At 32.4% G+C, this 26,585-nt stretch overlaps 1 protein-coding gene across 1 annotated transcript in view; it reads right to left on the bottom strand.

The window, feature by feature from the left end:
• Positions 1 to 1,484: 1,484 nt before the first annotated feature.
• Positions 1,485 to 26,585, bottom strand: part of LOC139481024 (RNA polymerase-associated protein CTR9 homolog) — a 54,927-nt gene continuing 29,826 nt past the window's right edge. Inside the window, exons 16-24 of the mRNA XM_071264054.1 lie at positions 14,519 to 14,667; positions 13,845 to 13,961; positions 9,906 to 10,051; positions 6,562 to 6,633; positions 5,858 to 5,993; positions 5,187 to 5,321; positions 4,248 to 4,369; positions 3,593 to 3,802; positions 1,485 to 2,086 (exon numbers count right to left, since the gene is read on the bottom strand). Coding sequence (XP_071120155.1) covers positions 1,552 to 2,086; positions 3,593 to 3,802; positions 4,248 to 4,369; positions 5,187 to 5,321; positions 5,858 to 5,993; positions 6,562 to 6,633; positions 9,906 to 10,051; positions 13,845 to 13,961; positions 14,519 to 14,667 — 1,622 coding nt within the window. The 3' untranslated portion in view covers positions 1,485 to 1,551. The remainder of the gene's footprint in view (positions 2,087 to 3,592; positions 3,803 to 4,247; positions 4,370 to 5,186; positions 5,322 to 5,857; positions 5,994 to 6,561; positions 6,634 to 9,905; positions 10,052 to 13,844; positions 13,962 to 14,518; positions 14,668 to 26,585) is intronic.

Here is a 26,585-nt window from a genome sequence, read left to right as displayed (position 1 = left end):
GAAGTGCTCATTCGGCGGATGCGCTACAATGTTTGGATTTTACAATAGTATAAAGGGCCATATGTAAATAACGTTCTTTTTATGTTGTTCAATTCATATGAGTAAAAAATTACAATTAAAGTAACATTTGAAATTAAAAGTTGTTTAAGTTTTACTAAGGTTCTTGTGAGAAACTACCAACTAAATATCTAGCACTAAAAAAAAAATTTATTTTAAAAAATGTAAAGAAATTATATCAATTACAATTTAATTAAAAATTATCTTGTGTATGAAATTCAGTGTTTCTCATAAAAAAAATATAAAAGTTATTAAGCTGGGCCATAATATATTGATATTAGTATAATAGTCTCAGAGTTAAGCAACTTTAATCAATAGTTTGAAACATTCATAAAAAATATAGGGAATTATATACACCAATCAATTAGATGTAACCAAAAGTCTCTTAATGCGTATGGGATGCGTAATTTTTCCCTTTGGGATCAATATTCTTCTGTCAGCTGTCCCATCCGTGCGTCCGTAGTAATTATTGTAAAAGTACGGATTTCGGTCATAGCTGGTCCGGTTCAGATCCGTAGTTTAGAAATCGGTCAATGGCGGACGAATGCAAGAAAATTTACAAAAATAAACGATGTTTGACAAGTTATTTGGAAAGGAACATGACGGTTTTAATGCAATAAATGGATTAAACATTTACTGGAGCCAACTTTTATCACGTTTAAATGAAGTAACAAACTTATTTTGCCGCCGAAATTTAGGTTGATGTACGTTTTCGAGTAACAAGCACCGGAACTTGCGAAAATGCACGAAGTGATAAAAAGTTGTATTTTTATCAAATAACCTGATACACACTGCGAAGACAATGCTTCAACCTCTTTTCTAAAGATAATGAATAGTTTATGTCTGAATTTCTTTAATTATCAGTTAGAAATTAATGTTTCATCAACTTGGTAAAAATTGAAAATGTCCGATGACGGAAGCGACTGAAAGCGACTTTCGTCAAGAACAGGGCGACTTGTTTTCGCTTTTGGGGGTCGGGGAAAGCGAAGTGACGGTCGGGAGGGCGACTTCTTCGCCCAAGTCGCCTGGTAGCGTGAGCCCTGCATTCAACCAACACAAACAAATCGAATTATAAATTTACAAAACATATCATTTCATTGTTATCAACACTATTTTTTTCTCTGCAGACTTTTCTGAACTTTTTTACAAACAATTCTGTCGTATATAAACTCAGCCAAGTATTATACACAGAGTCAATTACATGTATGTAGTACACCTTGTAACATGTATTTTTATATTATTTCAATAAAAAAACAATTCAATTAAACATTTTACAAAATGTGTTTGAATTTTAGTATCTGATATTGAAAGTATTATGACAATATATTTTTTCATACTACTAAATTGATATTTCTATTAACTTTATCATCTTAGAGAATGTTGTAAAACAGTTAAACTTCGAATTATCATCCTTGTAACAACATATATATATGTATTGAATTTATAAAAACAATGTACATGAACACACTTTTATTTCTGTCTAATGAGACTGTTTTAGTCACTATCTTCACCTGGGGAGCCTCCAGGACTGCGTGCACCACCACTCCTTGCTGGTGATCCACTTCCTGATCGAGCTGGTGACACACTTCTTGATCTTGGTGAACCACTCCCTGAACGAGCTGGAGATCCACTACCTGAACGACGAGCAGGTGAGTCACTTCCTGAGCGTGCAGGAGAGATACTCTTTGACCTTGACCTAGATCTTGATCGACTTCCAGATCTAGACCTTGATCTGCTTCTAGACTTTGATCTTGATCTGCTTCTAGACTTTGACCTTGACCTGGATCTACTTCCAGAACCTGATTTACGACTTCCAGATCTGGATCTAGATCTACTCCTTGATTTCGACCTACTTCCAGATCTTGAACGTGATCCACTTTTGGATCTTGACCTTGATCTACTACCTGATCTAGATCTACTACGTGATTTTGATCTATCAGATCCAGATTTTCCACCCCCACCATCACTAGAACTTTCTGACATTATTCTTCGTCTTTTACCAACATGTCCATCATCGCTACCACTTTCCCTGAAAATTTATATCCAATCATTACATATGCAGAAATATACATATTCAATCTGCTTAAAATAAAAAATCTATTTAAGTATGTATAAGTGTGTAACAAGAATGTGTTCATAGTACACAGATGCCCTACTTGCACTATTATTTTCTATGTTCCGTGAACCCTGAAATTGGGATAAAAACTCTAATTTTCCTTTATTTGGTATTAAAATTACAAAGATCATATCATAGAGAACATGTGTACTAAGTTTCAAGTTGATAGGACTTCACTTCAGCAAAAACTACCTTGACCAAAATATTTAACCTGCAGCAGGACAGATGGACTGACTGACAGACGGACTAATGAACAAAAGAATAAACAGCTGCGCCATGAGTGCATGATACGCATGATGTCTTGTGTGGAAGTTTCTGAGAAAGTTTTAAGCAATAACCATAAATTGTTTTTGAGATACGGTGGGACATGTGAAACCCCCCCCCCTTTTTTTTTTTTTTTACAAAAACTTTAAATATCACTAAAATAAAATTTTGAATCAAAACCAAAAAGTATACAGATCTTTAGATTAATATAACAAAGAAGTGTGTAAAGTTTAAAGCAATAATTATATATTGTTTTTGAGATACAGCATGACATGTAAAAAAAAATCCCCCTTTTTTACAAAATACTCAATTACTTAAAAATGAAATTTTGAATCATCACCAAAAAGTATACAGATATTAAGATCAATATAACTAAAAAGTGTGTAAAGTTTTAAGCAATAATCAACAATTGTTTTTGAGATACAGTGTGACATGGGAAAAAAAACACACCCCTGTTTTAGTTAATACAAAGTGCCATAACTCAAAAATTTTTAATCTTATTTTCACCAAAAAGTATACAGATCATTTGACCATCATAAGAAACAACTATATTAAGTTTCATGGAATTTGGATGAGTCGTTCTCAAGTTACGGTGCAACATATTTACGCCGGACAGACAGACAAACAGACAAACAGACGGACGGACATGGGACATTTGTATACCATAAAATGTCCTGTCAAAATTTCTAAGGGCATAAAAAATGCACAGACCGAAAAATATAATGCCCATAGTTGGGGCATAAAAACCAATATGTCCTAAAAGTCATTTTTATACTTTCCCTGAACTATACCTAATTTATATGCAAAGAAAGGTAGAGGTTTCAAAGGGGCATATTAAAAAATTGAAATAAACAGACAATTCAATAGCCAAAAGAAAACCAATGAAAAGACATACAACATTTAAAAAAGAAGATGTGGCATAAACAGTTCCCGTAACACAAAACTCAAGATTGAGCAAAACAAAAACTAAGATGAACTCACATGATCAAGCATATTCATAAAAATAAGTTTTAGAGAATGTTTTGTTTAAACCAGAGGACTTAAATCCAATGAATATGTTTTCTCAACTTCAACAAAGTATACCCAAATTAATGTAAAAACAAATTAAAAGGAACTTCTTGGTAATTGAATTTTAGTTTTATTTTAATAACTTACTCATGAATTCTAAGTTTCTTGGCTCCTTCTGAATCTGACCCTTCACTGGAGGAGATCATTGCCTTGGATACGACCTTTCTACGTTGTTTAGCAGACAAACCATCATCAGAGTCTGGATTCCTATTCTTTCCATCCTTCCTCTTCCTTCCTTTACGTTCCTTCCTGCCTCGTCCTGTATCCTCATCACTGTCACCATCATCCCTTTTCCCTCTAAAAATGCAAATAATTTTAATGGTGTGACTTTTAAGAAAATTATGAATGAGATGTGGATCTAAAGATTTTAAGATTAACATTTTACAAAAAACTATATACCACTCCCCATTTAACTTAACGATAATGTCTGATTGTGCAACTATGCAGAAAGTTATATTTTTCAAAATAAAAAAAAACCAAAATTTTCTTGAAAATTAAAGAACAGAGTTTCAATGTCCCCCATGTTGCACATATTTTCTCTGCCCATGGACAATAACTTAAAAAACAACTTTTTGGTTGTTTTTAAGGATTATAAATATCTCAATTAAATAACAAGAATTGAAATCAAGCAATATCCACTACTCAAGAGTTGTTAAACCTATTTTTCTTATGGTTAACTCTCTTTTAGTATTAAGTAAAAAATTCTGTGAATGATTAATTTAGTCTTTTAACCTAGCCATACCTCCTCTTTTTGCGTTTCTTTGATCTTTCATCGTCTGAGCCGTGACGTTTCTTCTTTCTCCTTGGAGCATCATCTCCACTTCCATCAGAAACAAAGTCATCATCATCAGCCTTCTTACCTCTCTACAAGTCAAAATATTTGATACATTAAAACACAATCATTATTAACCTATAACAGTTAGAAATATTATGTTTCATTAAAATTCTCATCATTGACCTCTATATATATCAAAATTGTTATATTTTAATAAAATCATCATTCTCTTTGACTTCTACAGGATTTTTTTTTATTAATACAAAATTTCATTTGAAATGAGGAAATGATAATCCTGAAAAATCATTAGGTGATAGGAACTAAGCTGACTTAATATCATGTAACCTCATCAATCTAGTTGATGGCTAGTTGTTTCTTTTTAAGGGCATCTGAGATCACCCTAAGTTTTTGGTGGTGGACATGTTGCTCAGTTTTTAGTTTTATTTGTTGTACTTTGTGAACTATTTTGTCTGTTAGTCTTACGAGTTTGAATGTCCTTTCGGTATCTTTTGGTTCATCTTAATGACAGTATAACAGAAATACCTTGATGCTGTTGGTATCTTTTGGTTCATCTTAATGACAGTATAACAGAAATACCTTGATGCTGTTGGTATCTTTTGGTTCATCTTAATGACAGTATAACAGAAATACCTTGATGCTGTTGGTATCTTTTGCTTCATCTTAATGACAGTATAACAGAAATACCTTGAAAGTTTTTTTAATTATTTTTTTAGAAATTACCGATTACTCATCTATATGTATCTTTTAAAAATATACATGTAGGATCACACTTTCTCATTTCTCATCAAATTGTTGATGTTTAAATCCACTCCCTTTCTTTCTTTTTCTTCTTATAAAATTTTAGGATTGTATTGAAAATCATTTTAAACGAACAAACAAACCAACCTTTCCCCCTCCTGATTTCCGTGGTTTATCTTCCATCTCTGGTTCTAATGCTATAGCCTTAGCTTTGGCCACATATTTAGCTCTCTGTTCCATCATCTTAGCCTCCATCTCAGATTTAATTCTCTGTTTTTCCATCTGAAATGTAGAAGTTTATAATAGGGTCGTTGTACTTATTTTAGTACATAAAGGTTTCTGGTTCAGTTTTGTTTTTTTCTCATCAATTTGTGAAGGGATTGTAATGAGACTTTTAGAAAACAACACTTGGAATAAGAAAAGCAAACAAGGAGATAATTATTGTCTATATTAATTTTAATTCCATATAACCTTAACTACAATGTTTTTTAAACTATTTGAATGGGTTTTTACAATCATCATTCAAAGTCTGGTGATATACGAAAAAAAATATGTCAGAATAACACTGGTAACAATGTGTAATCAAGTTGACAATATGCTATATATGCTGTGACTTTGAGATGAACAACAACAATTAAAGCATTGTTCCATTGATTTTTGTGTTGTTGCTGTGCATGTTCTGATTTTTTGAAATGAATTGATATCCCATACATCCTTTGTTTTTTTTTATAAAATTTATACTGTATGTAAGCAAAAAATATAATTTCCAAAAATAAATATTTTGATACATGTTGAAAATATAATTGTTGATAATTAACCTGTTGTTCTTGAACTTTCTGTCTGATTGCATTTCTGTCTTCCTCTTGTTTCTGTCGTCTCTCTTGATCCGCTTCGTCTATTTTACGTGCTCGTGCCACGTGATACTGAGCCTGACTCAGCAAATCAGAACATTGCCTAGAACATATATATGAATATTAACAATTTTACGTGCTCGTGATACTGAGCCTGACTCAGCAAATCAGAACATTGCCTAGAACATATATATGAATATTAACAATTTTACGTGCTCGTGCCACGTGATACTGAGCCTGACTCAGCAAATCAGAACATTGCCTAGAACATATATATGAATATTAACAATTTTACGTGCTCGTGCCACGTGATACTGAGCCTGACTCAGCAAATCAGAACATTGCCTAGAAACATACAAATTCTAATGTTTTAATTCATGTCAAAAATTCAAATAAATGAGCATAAACATTATTTGTGATTCATAACAGAGTTTTGGGAATTACTATTTTCCCTGGTGGTCCTTGAAAACAATCTGCTGGTCATTAACATTATCTATATTGTAAAATACTACAACTGTGTGTGTTCTTTGCAAAATTTTGGTGCTCATAACCTTTTGAACACCATTTTTAAATGTTTTCCTTTTTTATCATTTTTATCCTTATATTAGTTTATTCCAAGACAGTTGCTATCCTACCTCAAACTTGCAACTAATAATTGTTTAGTATATTACCTTGCCTCTGCCGCTGCTTGTGCCAAATCAAATTTCATTCTGTCACCATAGGTACTCAAATGACTAAAATACCTGTTAAATTAATCAATTAGAATCAAAGCGCTGTAAGCACTCAAGGCAGTTAACCAAAAACCAAGGCAACCGTAATTATGAAAACTGGCAATGTTGCCTCAACAATAAACATTCATATATAGTACATTCATGTTTATCTATTGATTGATTTATTAAGGCAAATAATTTATATGTTATCAAGGTTTCAAAAGCAGTGCATATAACAATGTATATTTTTTAATGGTGAGTCTGCAGTGGCACAAGTTCCCAATGATTGCAGATGTTCTACTTGGTAGTTAACCTTAGTTTTATTTGACTGCTAAAAGTTCAAGTTGACTTAGAATGAACATGTAGTTGTATGAATTGACTGGTTTCTCTGGAAAGAAAACTGAGTTTGTATTCTATAGTACAAAAGTTATGAGACACGAATCAGACAAATGTTCACTACAACAGGGATCAAAGGTGAGGTCTGACTGACCTGCCCATAGTAAATGTAAATGATTTGTTATTTTGTCCCATACATATGAATATATATAATTTAGGGGTGGGGATCTCAACGGTTTTCAAGTTCTCAAACAGGTAGGGGTAGGCAGAGGATTTAGGGGGCAGGGGGCCCGGCCCCCCTTTTTGGGAAAAAAATTGGTTGATGATATAGGGAATCACTGAAGCGTGACTGGAGCGGGCCCCCTCTTAGGTCAGTCAGCGGGCCCCCACTTCTGAAAATTTATGGATCCGCCACTGGGGGTAGGGTGACCCTAGGGACTTCCCCTACATTTCATTTTATTTGTTATATTGTCCCATACATGAATATATATGGTTTAGGGGTGGGGATCTCATTGGTTTCCAAGTTCTCAAACAAGAGGGGTAGGGTGACCCCAGGGACTCCACCTATATTTCATTTAATTAGTTATAATTTGGCCCATACATGAATATATATTGTTTTGGCGTGGGGATCTCAACCGTTTCCAAGTTCTCAAACAGGAGGGTTGGGGTGACCACAGGGACTTCCCCTATATTTTATTTGATTTGTTATATTGTCCCATACATGAGTATATATGGTTTAGGGGTAAGGATCTTGGCCATTTCCAAGTTCTCAAACAGGAGGGTGTACAGTGACCTCAGGGACCCCCCCTATCTTTCATTTGAATTGTTATATTGTCCCATACATGAATATATGGTTAAGGGGTGGCGATCTCAACGGGTTTCAAATTCACAAACAGGAGGGGGTGGGGTGACCCAAGGGACTCCCCCTATATTTCATCTGATTTGTTATATTGTCCCATACATGAATATATATGGTTGAGGGGTGGGGATCTGAACCATTTTTAAATTCTAAAACAGGAAGGGTGGGGTGACCCCCGGCGACTCTTCCTATATTTCATTTGATTTTTCATATTGTCACAAACATGAATATATATGGTTGCATCCCCCTTGAATTTGCAAAGCATGGGTTGTTCTCAGCTTAATAAAGAATATTTTGATTATTTTACCTCAAATTATTTTTAGCCTTGCTCTGCTCAGCGAAAATTTAAGTTTGCACCCCTCCTAACCTAAAATCCTGGATCTGCTCCTCATATGGTTTAGGGGTGGGGAGCTCGACCGTTTCCAAGTTATCAAACAGGAGGGGGTAGAGTGGCCCAAAGAATGCCACCTATATATCATATGATTTACTTACATTTAGGTATATATAATATAGTTGCATTATTTGTGAAAATAAAGAAAGAAACTTTCAGCTACTTTAATTGACACTTCAAAATTGAGAAAAACAATTAACCCTTCGAAATTGCAGTAATATGTTTACACTTTAAAAGCATCTCACATGCATTATCATCATTTATCACTGATAAAGAAAATTTAGATTGTGACCATGAACATGTATATTGTTAGATATACTGTTCCCAGCTGTCACGTTGTATTGGAGGGTTTTTAAATTAAAATTTGTCAAAAAGTAATTTTGAGTTTCAATCTGTATAAAATCTTTTTCTGCTTTTTCTTTCTTTTACATATATCTTTTGGATTACAATTCTAGTGTTTATATTCATTTACCATGCATAGATTTATTTTTTCACCTGCTTTGATTTATTTAGTAATTGATCGCCAAACCCGGAATTATCCTTACCCGCTTCCGGAATCGGATCCGATATTGTAAAATTTTGTCTTCACGGACGCCATTGTTATATGTTTACAATGTTGTTTTTGTCAATCAGATACGATATTACTCGAATTTATACAATATTTGTCGGCGATTTTCTGTATAAAGCTAGCGGTTGAACAAAATGAACATCGCTGTCATAAATAATAATGATAAAAATAAGTTTTTAGCTCGCTTAATTGGAGACTTTGGTGAACATGGTGAAAAGGTTTGCAAAGTAATTTCTTATTTTCTTTCAAGTGGAAGGTGACTACGTCGGGCGTAGCTAGAAACCAACTATCCTAGTCGAAATTCCGCTTGCAAAAGTGGAAGGTCGCGGACCTCAGACCACTGCTAATTTGCACACCTGCCTCCAAATTGAAAAGCTATGAAAATTTCTTTTTCTAATTTGAAATTGCCGCCAACAGCATGAACAATTGAACTTATTATATAATAGACTACTGACGTAGTTGTACTACGTATTGATGACAAACAATATCCCTACGACTTTTGCCATTTGGGAAATCTAAGCTACTTGTCTTAAGAGATTTTCGGCGATTAAATATTTCATGCAATTGTTCTTTGACATCTTAGCTAAAAGCACAAGTCATAACGAACTAAACAAGGATTCTTAATAAGCACTACTTCCTATGTGTAACTTCAAAACTTTTGGATAAATCGACGATCATTTAAGGTTTTTCTTGTCATATTTTTTGTAATCCAGAATAAAAAGTCTTAAAAAAGTGTTCAATTAGTTATATATAACATATTATTCGGCTAGATAATAACAATGGCAAGTATTTCAGCATTTATTGGGTAGAACACAAATCTAGGGTGCTCGCATAATGCAGCTTAACTGCATAAAAATCAACACTTAGTTTTGTATAAAAAGATATTTGATATTTATTATAAAAAAAACCACAATATTTTTAAGTGAAAAGCTGAAATACAGTGAAATACTTCAATTTGTCAATAATTGCTTTTGCTATGAATATTTAAAATATTTTTTTTAATTTTAAATCAGGTTTTGCTCATTGTTGGAAGCTTATGGCAGTACAGTGACCTATATTTGTTAAATTCTACATCATTTGGTTTCTGGTAAAAAGTTGTTTCATTGGCAATTATACCACATATTCATTTTTTTTTAATTTATACAACATACTTATGAGCCAGTTCCAAGTCTCTCACAGCACTAAGTACAGTCTTTAAGTTACTCTTTTCATCCTTCAGAATAGATGTGGCTAATTTCTGCTGAACTAAAGCTACATTATATAGGAGTACTGTGTCACTGGGAACAACATGTCGAGCCTGTAAGAAAGGAAAAAGTTAAATACAAAAATACCAACTCCAATGAAAATTCAAAACAAAAAGTCCCTTATCAAATGGCAAAATCAAAGCTCAAACACATAATGGACCAATGGGAAACAACTGTCATATTCCTGATTTATAAAGTTGAACAGTCATCTGTTTTTTTGTTAGTATATGTGTGCTATCAAATAACAAACAGTATTGAAGAAGTGCAGAAATTTTGAATAAGTACATTTTACTACTACAAGAATAGATGAAGTAATATTGTGTGGTTTCAGTATTAAATTTCTCTTGTAAAACCTAATTTTCTTAAATGGCAGTCATTTTTTTGTTATCAGAAAAGGACAAATCATGTATTTCACAAAAAAATTATTACTAAATTTGATCGTAAGTATACTGATCTGTTAAAGGGGCACTAGCTACGAGATATATAAAAAATCTAAAGTTTGATTTTTTTCTGTTCAATCAATAATGACAGTGAAATAGTGAAATAACAATTCGCTTTTTGCAGCCAAAAAGGTTCAATTTTGTCAAATTACACTAAGAAACATCGATAATTAGTTATTCACTTGCAAGTGAATGAGTCGACCTCTTTAAATCCGTATTCATGTGTACTTCAATTTAACCCCTAGCTAGAGATTGACAACGCATGCATTGTACGTGAACTGGTTATTTAAAGAAAAAGAATGTCAACAATGAAAGTGAAACTATGGTAAATCATTTGATTACTAATTCGATGCACATAAAATCATTCTTATAGGGTTAAAAACAATGAGAACATCTATTTCTAATCTATAAAATCAAATCAAACAGACCTATAAAAATCCAATTGTACGATCTGAGGTCAAATCGATAGTTAATTAGATGGCATCTGGACTAAAATACACACGAAACGAACCTATATATTATCTACCCCATGCTCTGTAAACTGTTTATTTTAGACTTTCGATAGTTTGGATAAATATTTTACATTGTTATAAATCAAATATGAGAATTTGAGTCAAATCAGTGACCATGAATTTGACAGCTAGTGCCCCTTTAATTAATTATGATCATTTTAAGGTGTAGGATGTTCAGTGAAACAAAGACCAGACCTCTCTAGAGAGAACAAAATTGAAAAAGCACTAATTTTTGTCAAATATTTCAGAATTTAAAGTAGATGTTGTGTCATGTCCTTACATGGAAAAGACTATGTGATTTAAGAGATAACTGTATTGTATTTGAAGCTTTAAGGACGTCCATCGGTAGTTTTACTGTCGCAAATAGTTTACCTGGCGACGCGTAGCGGAGACAGGTAAACAGGTATTTGCGACAGTAAAACTACCGATGGACGTCCGCAAAACTTTAAATGCAATACAGTTATCTCTATTCTAATGCAAAACAAGTTCATAACTAAATTTCAATCATTATTTCAGTGTAAAATCTTCATTAAAGAAAATTCCGCGAAAAGATGTTATGGCTTCCTTGGTCCCTACACTAGGTGACGTCATAGGTATGCTTCCAGCGTCAAACATAAACACCGGGCATTTTCTGGCTTCTGTGTCGCTTCAGAATGTAATAAAATTTGATAAAAAGAAGATTTTAAGGTGCAACATGTGGGTTTTTTGGCTTATTATTGTAGAAATGACATGTCAATACATTCAGCAATTCAAAATGTCGGCTTCCTTAGTTACAGAGAAGGAGATAGAGAATTTTACGCTAACTGTCATCCAATCAGAACCATTGATACAAAATAATTGCATTAGAATTATGCTTTGAATCTAGCTGTAATGATACTACAAAAAAGATTATTCTACCAAAAATTTGTGTAAATTTTTAAATTGGGAGCTTTAAAGTTATCGGATCAAATTTTGTATTATCAAAGATTGATCACAAAAAAATATTTACAAAAATATCTTTTTGTAAATTGCATGCAGTCAATCTGTTTTTCAAAAAACAATGTAAAAACACTTTTGTTATTTAAAGAAAATTTTAAAGATTAAAAAAAAAACAATCTAATTTCATACTGCTGTCACAAAAAAAATACTAAATTGTACTAGAAAACAAATTTAATTTTACTAAAAGGTATTTAAAACCTAAAACGACATTATAATGATATGTTGCTATACACAAGAATCTAAAATTTGCTATTTGAGGGTCTAAGTAAAGCTGATAGTTATCTTTTTTAAGAAATATTACACTCCAAATAGAATTTAATGGCATGCAAGGCAAACTTGCATTAATGCAACATGGAAAATTATTCTATTGATTCAAGAATATGTTTTATTCAAAATTACAATATTTAATTATTTTCTTAGTACCTTGGAAAGCATTAACATCAGAAATCTATTCCAGTATATATAATCTTATAATGAAACAATATTTCTGATTATAATAGAATTCTAAATTCAATATATATCTTAATTATAAAGTTAAAACATCAATAATGTAATATCTGAGTAAAAGGGACAATGACACGGTTTTATCAATAATATGAGAAGTAAATCAGACAATTAAAAGACCACACTTAAGATAAGACCTAACATGTACACGTATCAGGACTGAGATTTATACAAAAGGGTGTTCTTGCTCCCTAAGCCTTAAGACATTCACTTTTTTTATGTAGATTTGCTCACTATTGAAGACTAATTTATTTACCAACATCTATGTAGATTCAAACCTGACAAAATTATGATAAAGCCATTACTGCATACGCTAACATGTCTAGCTTGAGTAGTATGTTAATTCTTGAGCTAATTCATGTGAGAATGAATGAAAAAGATCAAAACATAAAATCCAATGACTTAACAGTATTCACATCATCGACACATGGTTCTGAAAGCACAGATTTCCCACCTATGTCGCGGAGTACAAAAAAATGTTTGGAAACACTTTCTAAACATTCCTTCCATTCCATTACAGTTTGATTTATTGGTAGAAGAAACAAAGTGCCTGGATAAATCATACACATTCAGTGAAGCTATGCATTTCTTTATGGATACTTATTCAGGGTTGCCCCTGGGTCATTTTTTTTTTGGCCACCTCTTTCGGCAAAACAATATATTTTTCACCATTTTCAATTCTTTTTAGCCAAAAACATAAACATATTTTTCTGACAATTTTCCTTCCAAAAAAAAATATCTGTTTGTCCCATTGCTGTGTATGATAAATTTTTTATTTTAAGATACATTGAAATAAATAATCACACATTATTTACTTTTCAAAAGATACTAGACAATTCAAATAGAGATCATGACATAATTTTTTATTTCTAGGACTTCAATAAGTTTATCAGATATATATTTTCCATCTAGTTAGAGGAAAAACATTGTTCAGCATCTATAAAATCAAATTGATTTATTTCTTTCGCTAAATTCTTTTGCAATTAATGAATTTTAATCGCCACAATTCTTATATTTTTGCAAAATGCGAAATAAGGTGAACGCCAGCAGAAACCCTGCTTATTTTAGAGGCCACCTTTCAATGGTTATGTGACGTGTGGGCAAACTTAATGTTCTAAACAAAACAAGTAATAAATGTTTAGTCTTTATTGCCAGGTTGATGCTGTTTAATGAAGTTCTCCCAGGTGTTTATTTATAATATGTATTTACCTTATATTTTATCATTTTTAACTACAGGTACACTTTAAAACATAATTCAAATAAATATAAATTAGATGCATTCTGAAGGTTCATTACATATTGATGTAGTTCCATTGTGATATCTTTCTGAAAATCTCAGATTTTGTTCAGACATTTGGTAGATGCCCTTTAATAGACTAAAAGTCTCTTTTATAGAAACCTCTTTGCCATACCTTTAATAGAATGTTCTTGCACTCCTTCAATCGACCACATTTAAAGTACGCCCGAGCTAAATACACCATCACTTCAACATTATTGTACTTGAAAAACTTCTTCAAACAGTTCTCGTACTAAAAAGACAAAATAATATTTGTTATGTATATATTTTCACCTAAAAGGCATTTCTTCTTTGAATAAACCTCTTTTTCTAGGCTTACATGGTCAACATTTAAGTAATTAAAGACCAAATGTGTTTATTTGTATAGAAATTCCTCGTTTTCATACTAATAATAAATAGTCTATGTGTTGTACAGGAACTGCTTAAACCTTCCAGGTCTCTTGGATTTGCCCCTTACATTTTTAATGAGGATCAATTTACCGTACTCATTTTAAAGTGTTCTGTCTCCTTTTTTTTAAATGTTAGCCTATTTTCTTATTGTTGGTTGTAAAAATCTGTCTTTCTTTGTTGATTTTAGATTCCAAATTATGTTCTATTTCCAAGTTGACAAGAACCATAACATCTACAGGAAGTGTAAATTCAACCTTCAGCATTTTGAAATAAAATTAAAATAAAAATTGTCAAAAAAAGCATCCAATTGAAAATACAGAAATTTTAAGTTTTTTTTCTCTCACAAAATTAGTGATTTTTTTGCTTTATTTAACAAATAGAAACCCATCTTATTCTTACCATCTGAACGGCAGCCACATATTGTTTCTGTTCTACATAGATATGTGCTATATTTAGCCATACGTCACAAAAATCAGCAGTTGCCTCCCTTACTTGGGCAAATATATCTCTTGCTTCATTGATACAACCTTTATGAGCCAGTACACATCCTAAAAGATAAAGGATATTTTGATAATTTATAAATTCACAACAAGTCTGCATTTTGATAGATCTAACTTTGACCTTTTACTACTTGCAAAATGGAAACAACTATTTTGTTCTCCTTCAAATTACAGTTCAGCCCAATATCTGGCAAATAAGAGAACTGATGCACTGTGCCTTTCGACAGGTGTACTAAAAATTCATTATAGATTGTACGGTTAAAAAACATTTTATGAAAGCAATAATTATCTCTGAAATATTTGAATATTTTTACCTCAGTACCATAACTTGAATATAAAGCTGCATTCACACGTGATTCTAATTCGATTCGCATTAACTGAGTCTAAAACAAAAACAATTGCAATGCGCGTCAAATTTGCTTTATACTGCAATCAGCTATTTTACTATACAGATAAAGCTATACGTATAAACGTTAGCTTTATACGTCAATGACCTCAACTCACCTATAAGCCCCGCCTACTTACAACGTCACGTCACAACCATGACAACGTGTAGTAACAATGGTCAAACTTTTATGAATTTAAACCTGTTATTTCTTCAAATTGGTAATTTATATACCATAAAATTGAGAAAGGAAATGGTGAATATGTCAAAGCGACAACCACCCGACCATAGAGCAAACAACAGCCGAAGGCAACCAATGGGTCTTCAATGTAGCGAGAATTCCCGCACCCGTAGGTGTCCTTCAGCTGGCCCCTAAAATATGCATAATAGTACAGTGATAATGGACGTCATACTAAACTCCGAATTATACACAAGAAACTAAAATTTAAAATAATACAAGACTAACAAAGGCCAGAGGCTCCTGACTTGGGACAGGCGCAAAATTGCGGCGGGGTTAAACATGTTTATGAGATCTCAACCCTCCCCCTATACCTCTAGCCAATGTAGAAAAGTAAAACAATAACAATACGCACATTAAAATTCAATTCAAGAGAAGTCCGAGTCTAATGTCAAAAGATGTAACAAAAGAAAATAAATAAAATGACAATAATACATAAATAACAACAGACTACTAGCAGTTAACTGACATGCCAGCTCCAGACCTCAATTAAACTGATTGAAAGATTATGTCTTCATCATATGAATATCAGGTACAATCCCTCCCGTTAGGGGTTTAGTATCATACTATCATAAAATATATGAGAAGAACATAACCCGTGTCATGCCAACAACTGTTTTTTTAGAAATAAATGTGTTTAGTTCCGATGCAAAGACCCTATCAGTGAATCAATGTTAAAGTCAAAATATGCAATCTTTAATGACCTGACAACAGTATCGTAACTATATCCCCTTTTAATAAGTCTATTTAAAGGTTTTGTTAGTTTCTGAGGAGAATACTGACATTTTTGTGCTTTATAAAGAATATTTCCATAAAATTTTGGATGTGAAATACCTGAACGTATAAGATGTCTGCATGTTGAGTTATATTTACGAATTATTTCCTTATACCGGTGATAAAATTTAGTAAATGTTTTGACCAGTTTGTGATATCGAAAACCCTGGTGTAATAATTTTTCAGTAATACATAAATTTCTCTCGCTAAAATCTAATACATTGTTACATACACGAGCGAATCGTACAAGTTGAGATATATAAACACCATAAGATGGTGACAAGGGAACGTCACCATCTAAAAATGGATAATTAACAATAGGAAATGAAAAATCATCTCTTTTATCATAAATTTGTTTATCAAATGTTATTAATTAAATTCATTTTTGCTTTCTTATTCCTTAAATTGTCAATGCTTACCGCCTAGACTATGCTCATAGGGAAATACCCCAAAATGGTACCCCAAGGGGGAAATTCCTAACACTTTTTTTTTAAATAATATTTGTTTCATATTTTTATTTTTTTAAATTTTTTTTTATCGATTTCAGTGTAAAAACAATATACGTACAGTGTCTTGAAATATGAAATTTATTTGTATTCGGCACGAAACGGGAAAATGCTCGGTAGAACCTCGCATTTTCCCGTTTCTAAGCCTCATACAAATAAATTTCATATTTCAAGACACTATACGTATATTGTCTAATTACTGTCCTAACAACTTTAACTTTTTATTAGCATTACCAATTAATTAGTTATAATTTAATTTGAACTACAATATTTAATTAAGAAAGTGTCCACACCATAGTTTAATTTGAATTGAGGCAAATTAAAATATCGTAGTAACAAAAATTGCATTTCTAATGCAAATTGGATAATCAAATTAGCCAATTCCAGTTAGATTCAAATTAAAACCAGATGCTCCGCAGGGCGCAGCTTTATACGACCGCAGAGGTTGAACCCTGAACGGTTGGGGCAAGTATGGACACAACATTCAAGCTGGATTCAGCTCTAAATTTGGATTGTGATTAAATAGTTGACACAGCATAGGTTTCTGACACAGAATGAATGTGGTCTAATGAACTTAAAAAAAATTTTTTGCCTTTGAGCAATTCACTATGCTGCTGAATATTAATCCTCTCAAAAAAATGTTTGAAGAAATTTTCTTTTTATTTATGAAATCTGAAATGAAAAAAATTGACCCCTCAATTTTTTTTTTCACATGCCCCTTTCCCTTATTTCAAAACTGATCTCAATTCAAATTTCTAATGAAGTTTGCAACAATAACTACTCATTTAAATACATCATAAAATATTAAAATGTAAAAAAGTGCTTGTTATTACTGAATGGTAAAGATTGTTTTAATCTATCAGTTGGTAGTAAAAGTGAATATACATTGTATATTGTATAAAACAATGATTTAAGTTGATTCAACTACTATTCTGGACAAAGAAAGATAACTCCAATTGAAATCCAATTGGATTTTCTTGCTATTGCACAATACTGTGCAATTTAAAATATTTGCTATTGCACAATACTGTGCAATTGAAGATTTCTTGCTATTGCACAATACTGTGCAATTGAAGATTTCTTGCTATTGCTGAATACTGTGCAATTGAAGATTTCTTGCTATTGCTGAATACTGTGCAATTGAAAATTTCTTGCTATTGCACAATACTTAATATAATAATTTTGGATCCTGATTTGGACCAACTTGAAAACTGGGCCCATAATCAAAAATCTAAGTACATGTTTAGATTCAGCATATCAAAGAGACTCAAGAATTCAATTTTTGTTAAAATCTAACTTTTATTTAATTTTGGACCCTTTGGACTTTAATGTAGACCAATTTTAAAACAGGACCAAAAATTAAGAATCTACATACACAGTTAGATTTGGCATATCAAAGAACCCCAATTATTCAATTTTTGATGAAATCAAACAAAGTTTAATTTTGGACCCCGATTTGGACCAACTTGAAAACTGGGCCAATAGTAAAAAATCTAAGTACATTTTTAGAATCAGCATATCAAAGAACCCCAATGATTGATATTTTGTTAAAATCAAGCTAAGTTTAATTTTGGACCCTTTGGACCTTAATGTAGACCAATTTGAAAACGGGACCAAAAATTAAGAATCTACATACACAGTTAGATTCGGCATATCAAAGAACCCCAATTATTCAATTTTTGATGAAATCAAACAAAGTTTAATTTTGGACCCTTTGGGCCCTTTATTCCTAAACTGTTGGGACCAAAACTCCCAAAATCAATACCAACCTTCCTTTTATGGTCATAAACCTTGTGTTTAAATTTCATAGATTTCTATTTACTTATACTAAAGTAATGGTGCAAAAACCAAGAAAAATGCTTATTTGGGTCCCTTTTTGGCCCCTAATTCCTAAACTGTTGTGACCAAAACTCCCAAAATCAATACCAACCTTCCTTTTGTGGTCATAAACATTGTGTTCAAATTTCATTGATTTCTATTTACTTAAACTAAAGTTATTGTGCGAAAACCAAGAATAATGCTTATTTGGGCCCTTTTTTGGCCCCTAATTCCTAAACTGTTGGAACCAAAACTCCCAAAATCAATCCCAACCTTTATTTTGTGGTCATAAACCTTGTGTCAAAATTTCATAGATTTCTATTAACTTAAACTAAAGTTATAGTGCGAAAACCAAGAAAATGCTTATTTGGGCCCTTTTTGGCCCCTAATTCCTAAAATGTTGGGACCAAAACTCCCAAAATCAATCCCAACCTTCCTTTTGTGGTCATAAACCTTGTGTTAAAATTTCATAGATTTCTATTCACTTTTACTAAAGTTATAGTGCGAAAACTAAAAGTATTCAGACAACGACGACGACGCCAACGTGATAGCAATATACGACGAAATTTTTTTCAAATTTTGCGGTCGTATAAAAAGAAGTCTTGTGAACAAGATAAGCGAATTTTCGATTTGCATCAGATTCAAATTCAATTCTAATTAAAACGTACGTGTGAACGAGGCATATAGTAAAAAGATTAAATAATATTTCAGCAAACCAAATTGGAGATTTTCATCCAAATATAATGCGGGGTTCACACATTGCCGATTATTGCTCCCGTTTGAGATCAGACAGCGATACGACAAGAAAAGTATCCTCAATTATCTGGAATGTCCTATTATTGTCTGAACGCAGTCGTTTTAGTTAGTAACAGATTCCTACTGGTCGGCAAAGCACCCCGACAGTTAGGTGCGTCCCGTAACATTCGGGGAAACTCAGCCAATTTTTTCTAGTCAGATTACATAAAGTGTATTCAGGACGGTGTCCTATGGAACGGGAATGATCTGGAGAAGTCCCGACAATAACAGAATACAATACAACTGAGACCAGACAAAGCCGTTTGCAATGCGATAGAGCGGACCGTGATAGGATTACGTTCCGACAGTACCCGATCATCCCGATTATGCCGACAGTTTTCGAACGGATAACTTCCGTCAGCGTCGGTTCACTGTCTTGTCACTATCTGATCTCTGTCGGATTACATTCGGTAGAATCGGGCCGCAGTCGTGACAGACTCGGTCGAATTTTACCTGGCGAAAGATACAAATCGAATTTCCATCCACGATTCACACGATCTTGATCAGACTTTTGACAAATTTTAATCGGGAATGGTCCTGTCAAGGACGGCAGTAAAAATCGTGAATGTGTGACCCCAGCTTAACAGAAAAGATTTTATAGCAGCATCAATTGCACTCAGGTCTATTCTGGGAAATATGTGTAGAGTACGTATGAACAGGGTTTCTTTATATTCAAAGAGTACTGACAATGTATGACAAAAAGGATAGATTATGTAAATATCAAAGAGTCAGTAAACATAGTTAGTGTTCTTATTTATTGTTATGGCGTGTTTGAGTTGAATATTTTGTCTTGAAAACATATAAAGCAAGAGTATTTGATACATCCAAAATTTATAGGGTTTCAAGAGCTAAATTGGCAGCGTAATGGGGAGATAATTTTGACAAAGTAGAATCCGGACTGCTGTAAATTCAAAATTCAGAAGTTATTGCAACGTTTTTAATAAAGTCAACTTGTGACTAATAGAATATGGCAAAAATAAGAATTGGCATTCTGGTTTTTGATACATAAATCTACATATGTATATCTTTTCCGAAAATGACAATTTCTAAACTAGCATTTCTTCTTTTCTCCAAAAATTACATAATTTCTTATTTAATAGCATACATGACCAAATGAAGAAATTCCGAATTATATCCCTTCATTTCATTTGATCATTATTTTCCATTTTTATAACCGAATATCTATTCAAATATAATTTGCATCATCAAATTAAAATTTTACCAAGATCAAGTCAAAAGATCATATTAAACCTGGAATTTCCCAAAAAAAGTTTTTAATTGATTTATTTTTGCCTTAGTAACTGTATTAATGACCTAAATCATCAAAGCTTAATTTAGAAAGATGTAGGATGACAGGACTTTCTAAAGAAACACCTGTCTTTATTCACTAACTTCCCAGCTAATTTCACTTTTTTGCAATTCTGCATACATTTTAATTGTTTTTAAAGTATAAAATTGTTCAATATTTTATGTCAAGTAATTTTGACATCATAAAACTATAGACTTCCTTAATGAAAAGCAAATAATTTACATTTCGTTAAACAATATTTGAAAACAATTACTGCTGTTTGCTAAAGTTTCATTCCATTTGACAAAACATATTTCTGTTAAAAACTTCAAATACGTAATGAAATAGATTTCCACTTGAAATAATTAAATTAAAACTTCAATTGCTATCAACTATTTTGCATTCAGCTAAAAGAATTAACACCTGAATATTTGAATTTCCATCTCTGTTTACTCCTCCACCTCAAAGTACTGCATTTTATAACAATATCCCCAAAACTAATTACCCTAAGTCAATACCAAGCATCCTTCAAAATTAAAAAACTCATCAGTATTCTTTCACATCAGATGTGCTTCAAAGACATTGAAGAAATTTTACGTTTTTTTCATTCAAATTGAAAATCTTTCACTTCTAAATAGGTTTCAGTGTTTAAATTACTCTTTCATGTTTTTCAAAAATCAAAATTTCTATTGTCGATTGCAAATTAAAATGAAAAATTGTGTGTGGAATAATTTTTTCAAATATTTATATGCACTGGATTACCTCACAGCGGGAGATTAAAAAGCAACAACAGTTACAGTACGTAGGACAACGCCTCAGAACAATATCCAAAAGATTGTAGTGTGAAATTCTATAAAGTCAAGTCCCCATTTCCATTTAATTCTTCAAAAAAGAATATTCTGTCGTTAATTTCTACCTTAAATAGGTTGAAAGGTGTTATATGGAAACTTTCCTTGTAAACATTTACAAATACTTTTGAAGGGTTCTTCAATTTTAATATGCACTGAAGTAAACCGGGAGTCACCCGGTACAGGACTGCAATAGAGGACAATTAGCTGAATATTTAGATAATTTAAGAGTGCTGTATTGTATGTTAAGTACCGACTACAGAATGACGAGAGGTGGTAATATTTACTATTTAAGACCTTTAATCAGGGAATTATAATATATATTGATACTATGTATTGTGAATCTCCCTCCGTTATTCTCTAATGTTAAACACCAAATTAGAAAGGTCAAACACGAGAGATTCTTATATTTGTATAACTTTAATTGTATAGGAAAACTTTAAAGCACAAGCATATAACTACAAATCTTTTCACAGTGATCTGCCATTTATAGATATTTTGTACCAGAATTTTGGCTTTTTTAAGTTATGAATTAAATATGACCTTAGTAACACCGATCAATTCAAAAGAATCTGTTTGTGCATTATTGTATACTTTCAGTGCATACAATACAGTATTATCGTAGGAATAATGAACTCTGCTAGTGGTATTTAGTGTAAGCCCACACTTAACTATCTATCCGTGATGTAACATTTTTTATCCCTTAGTCAGATTAATGTTTACAGTAATTAGTTTGCAGAATCAATCTTGAAGTTTTTTTCTTTCTTTTATTCAAAATTTTCATATCAATTAAAAAAACATAATTAAAATCCATTGACTAAGAGAGCCTATGATCTTCCTGTCTCTGGTCTAGGCAGTATTAACTCTTAGTTAAAGTAAAGTCTAAACCAATCACAAATTTCATTTAAATTTCCAAAAGTGATCTTTTTTTTGTGCACAAGACTTGTATCAGATGCACTTGGCTTCACTGTTCACTTATTTCACTAAAGCTTGTATGTGTACTATGGATTCATTCATTTCTGGGGGTACCAATTTTTTAAGATTTTCTGAACATTGTATTTTCGTGGTTATTTTATTTTGTGGTTTTACAAAAGTCTCAATTCAAGAATTTACAAATGTGTACCTTGCTGATCATTTAAATTCCAGGTTCACAAGTACCCCAAAATAAAAAAAAATTATAAAGAATCCACAGTGTATTGATTATATTTTAAAGGTGTGAAATCATCAAAGCTGCTAAGGGTTGAGCGCCCACAAACATGTGTAACCCTGTCACATTCTTTAAGTGCCTGCCCCATGTCAGAAGCCTGTTGCTCAATGGTTATCATTGCTTCATGTCTGTCATATTTGTTTTTCGTAATTTGTTTTATCACAAATTATGCAATTAGTTTTTTTTCAATTGAATTGTTTCATATTTTTCATGAACAGGGGGCTTTCACACCCCACTATAATGTATGGAATTTTTCTCATTGTTGAAGGTTGTACAGTTGTCTGTAATTGCTAACATCAACTTTATTTGAACTTAGGTGGATAGCTGTCATACCATGTCTCCTTATTTTTATAGTAAAGGCTTAAGTAGATCTGATCAAGGATTTGTATACAAATCCTTGATCTGATACAAATTTCAAGGTCTACTCATAATCACAAATGATTTGAAATTTATAATCTAGCATTTATCATTAGAAGTTTTCTTCTTCTCAATTCCATTGAAAAGACCTAAATTTCCGTCATTAAATATTTTGTGGGCATTCTAAAAAATAATGCATGCAAATCAGAAGAACTAAATCTCTCAACTTTTAAATAGCTGAAAGTTTGTTTTCAAATTCAACTGTACATAAACTACCTTCAAAACTGCAATGGAGGGGAATATTATAACATATTACTTTATGGGTCAAGTTTACCTGATAAATAAAGAAAGTAACCTGATTATCACCAAACTAAGTCTGAAACAATTGAAAACTAGAGGGTCCAAGGACCCTGTGTCGCTCACCTGATATTTTTATTTACAATTGATGCATGATAAATGCAACTGTTGTACTGTCGTTTAGTTTCAGAGATATAATACTAAAAAGTGCGTTTGAAACCTATGTTTTATTTCAGCCATGTGGGCAGGCAGGGTCATCATACACAGTGGTCCCTGGATATCCTAGTGGTGATTTAAACCAAGTTTGTTTAAATTTGACAGTTGTTTCAGGGGAGAATTTTGTAAAATTTATCTAACGAGAAATGCAAAGTAATGAGAAAGTTGTGAAGTTGTTTTGTTGTTGCGCAACCCCCCCCCCCCCCCCCCCCCCCGCTCCCCCTTTGCCAAAAAAAACCAAAAAGGTAATAAAAAATTATCATATAAGGGCAATCTATCCTATTAATGATTTCTGCAAAATTCAGTTGATTGTGCAAGGGTTGTATAGCCAGCTGAGGTCGTTAAAAACTCTCTTTTGTTGTTGCAGATAGATCTTGACCTGATAAACAATTTTACCACATGTCAGATTTGCTCTAAATGCTTTGGTTTTTGAGTGATAAGCCAAAAACTGCATTTCACCCCTAAGTTCTATTTTTAGTCATGGCGGCCATCTTGGTTGGTTGGCCAGGTCACCGGACACAATTTTTAAACTAGATACCTGAATGATGATTGTGGCCAAGTTTGGTTTAATTTTGCCCAGCAGTTTCAGAGGAGAAGATTTTTGTAAAAGATAACTAAGATTTACGAAAAATGGTTAAAAATTGACTATAAAGGGCAATAACTCCTAAAGGGGTCAACAGACCATTTTGGTCATGTTGACTTATTTGTAGATCTTACTTTGCTGAACATTTTTGCTGTTTACAGTTTATCTCTATCTATAATAATATTCAAGATAATAACCAAAAACAGCAAAATTTCCTTAAAATTACCAATTCAGGGGCAGCAACCTATCAACGGGTTGTCCGATTCATCTCAAAATTTCAGGGCGGATAGATCTTCACCTGATAAACAATTTTACCACACGTCAGATTTGCTCTAAAGGCTTTGGTTTTTGAGTGATAAGCCAAAAACTGCATTTTAACCCTATGTTCTATTTTTAGCCATGGCGGCCATCTTGGTCAGTTGGGCGGGTCACCGGACACAATTTTTAAACTAGATACCTGAATGAAGATTGTGGCCAAGTTTAGTTTAATTTGGTCCAGCAGTTTCAGAGGAGAAGATTTTTGTAAAAGATAACTAAGATTTACGAAAAATGGTTAAAAATTGACTATAAAGGGCAATAACTCCTAAAGGGGTCAACAGACCATTTTGGTCATGTTGACTTATTTGTAGATCTTACTTTGCTGAACATTTTTGCTGTTTACAGTTTATCTCTATCTATAATAATATTCAAGATAATAACCAAAAACAGCAAAATTTCCTTAAAATTACCAATTCAGGGGCAGCAACCTATCAATGGAATGTCCGATTCATCTAAAAATTTCAGGGCAGATAGATCTTGACATGATAAACAATTTTACCCCATGTCAGATTTGCTCTAAATGCTTTGGTTTTTGAGTTATAAGCCAAAAACTGCATTTTACCCCTATGTTCTATTTTTAGCCATGGCAGCCATCTTGGTTGGTTGGGCGGGTCACCGGACACAATTTTTAAACTAGATACCCTAATAATGATTTTGGTCATGTTTGGTTAAATTTGGCCCAGCAGTTTCAGAGGAGAAGATTTTTGTAAAAGTTAACGACGACGGACGCAGGACGACGGACGACGACGACGGACGACGACGGACGCCGGACGCCAAGTGATGAGAAAAGCTCACTTGGCCCTTCGGGCCAGGTGAGCTAAAAAGATGAAAAAATTCAGAATGACATCAGAATTTGAGGAATAATTTGGTAATAACTTGAACAATATATGTATTTATCGCAATTTTACAAAATTTTCCTTTGATCTTACTGACTGATGATTTCCTTTCTCAGTACAGTAGAGTAATATGAAAAATTAACGCTAGAAACTAAGGGTGAGGTGCACATGCAATTGTCAGTGAAATTAATACCATTGTCATAGGTAAAATAGAGATTAACAGATTAACATTGATCATCTCAACTCGATTGCTTTTCTCACTTTCGCCGTAACGGCTCATTGCCTCAAGCAAGAAAACCAATCTTATTATGATGACCAACAATAATCTATAATTATCGCTATTTTCTCAAATTTTGCTTAGATAATTTTATTGTAATATTTTTTCAAATCATGCTACTCCAGTGATATGAGTTTTTCATTGATTTAGTCAAAAGGGAATCTTTGATGTATAGAGCCTATGTCATTGGCCTTGCCTACGAAAACAGCCAAATACAGAGCATCAATGGTTTTCAAACGCAATGATGTTTCTTGCCTACATGTCATCTCAAGGATGTCACCCTTTCTAAGATATGGTAGCCGAGGATGTCACCCTTTCTAATATATGGTAGCCGAGGAACACACTTTAATTTGAAAAACCATCAATAATCTGTAAATCTTACATTCAAATAAGTTTTACATGTTATAAAATAAAAGGGAAATACAATGACATATTAACTTACAAGATATCAGAATTAAGATTGATTTTTAAAATTCAGATACAAATAACTCTTATTTCTAAGTTCGCAAACACAGCGCTTGTATGGGATTTTCAAAAAGAACTGAAGAGGACTACAATTATTTAACTTGTGGTCTGTAAAATTGTTTTAAATAAATTCCCACTACTTATTATCACAAAATATAAGAAATGGCAGCTCTTTTATTCGTATTTAGTTCAAAAATTGATAAATGAGGTCTTTAATCAGTACTTTAAAATACTTAAAGGTATCAAATTTAACTTTGTACAAATTAAAGTAGCAATTAATCTACTTCAAAATTTCAAAAATATGAAAATATATAACTAATTATTCTTCATATAACAATTCCCATATAAAAACATTAAATACAAGACACTTCAAAGTAAAATTTGACACAAAAAGATCAAAAGAGAATGAAGGAGCCGGGTTGGTTAAAGCGACCTTCAATCATCCAACGATACTGAATCTAATTCTTTACCTGACAATACCATTACACAATAGCGGATCACAAATAATCTAATTAACTCTCACGCTCACAAGATTGGTCACATGACTTTAACAACTAGGAAAGAGTGTTTACTTTTGACAAAAAGGAACAAAAACGAGAGAATACAGATTATTATAGAAGGGGTGTTGATTTTTTAAATATGATATTGAATGTATTACAAATGTCCAACAAATATTCAATAAAAGTAATATTTACAGTTCCTGATGAGTTTTTTTCAATTATGCAAAAATTTTCTACCGATTTATGATGCGTATATAT

The sequence above is a fragment of the Mytilus edulis genome, chromosome 7, assembly GCF_963676685.1.
Source record: "Mytilus edulis chromosome 7, xbMytEdul2.2, whole genome shotgun sequence".
NCBI classification, from domain to species: domain Eukaryota; kingdom Metazoa; phylum Mollusca; class Bivalvia; order Mytilida; family Mytilidae; genus Mytilus; species Mytilus edulis.
Note: the sequence above shows the minus strand (reverse complement) of the source record. Positions and strands in the feature narration are given on the sequence as shown.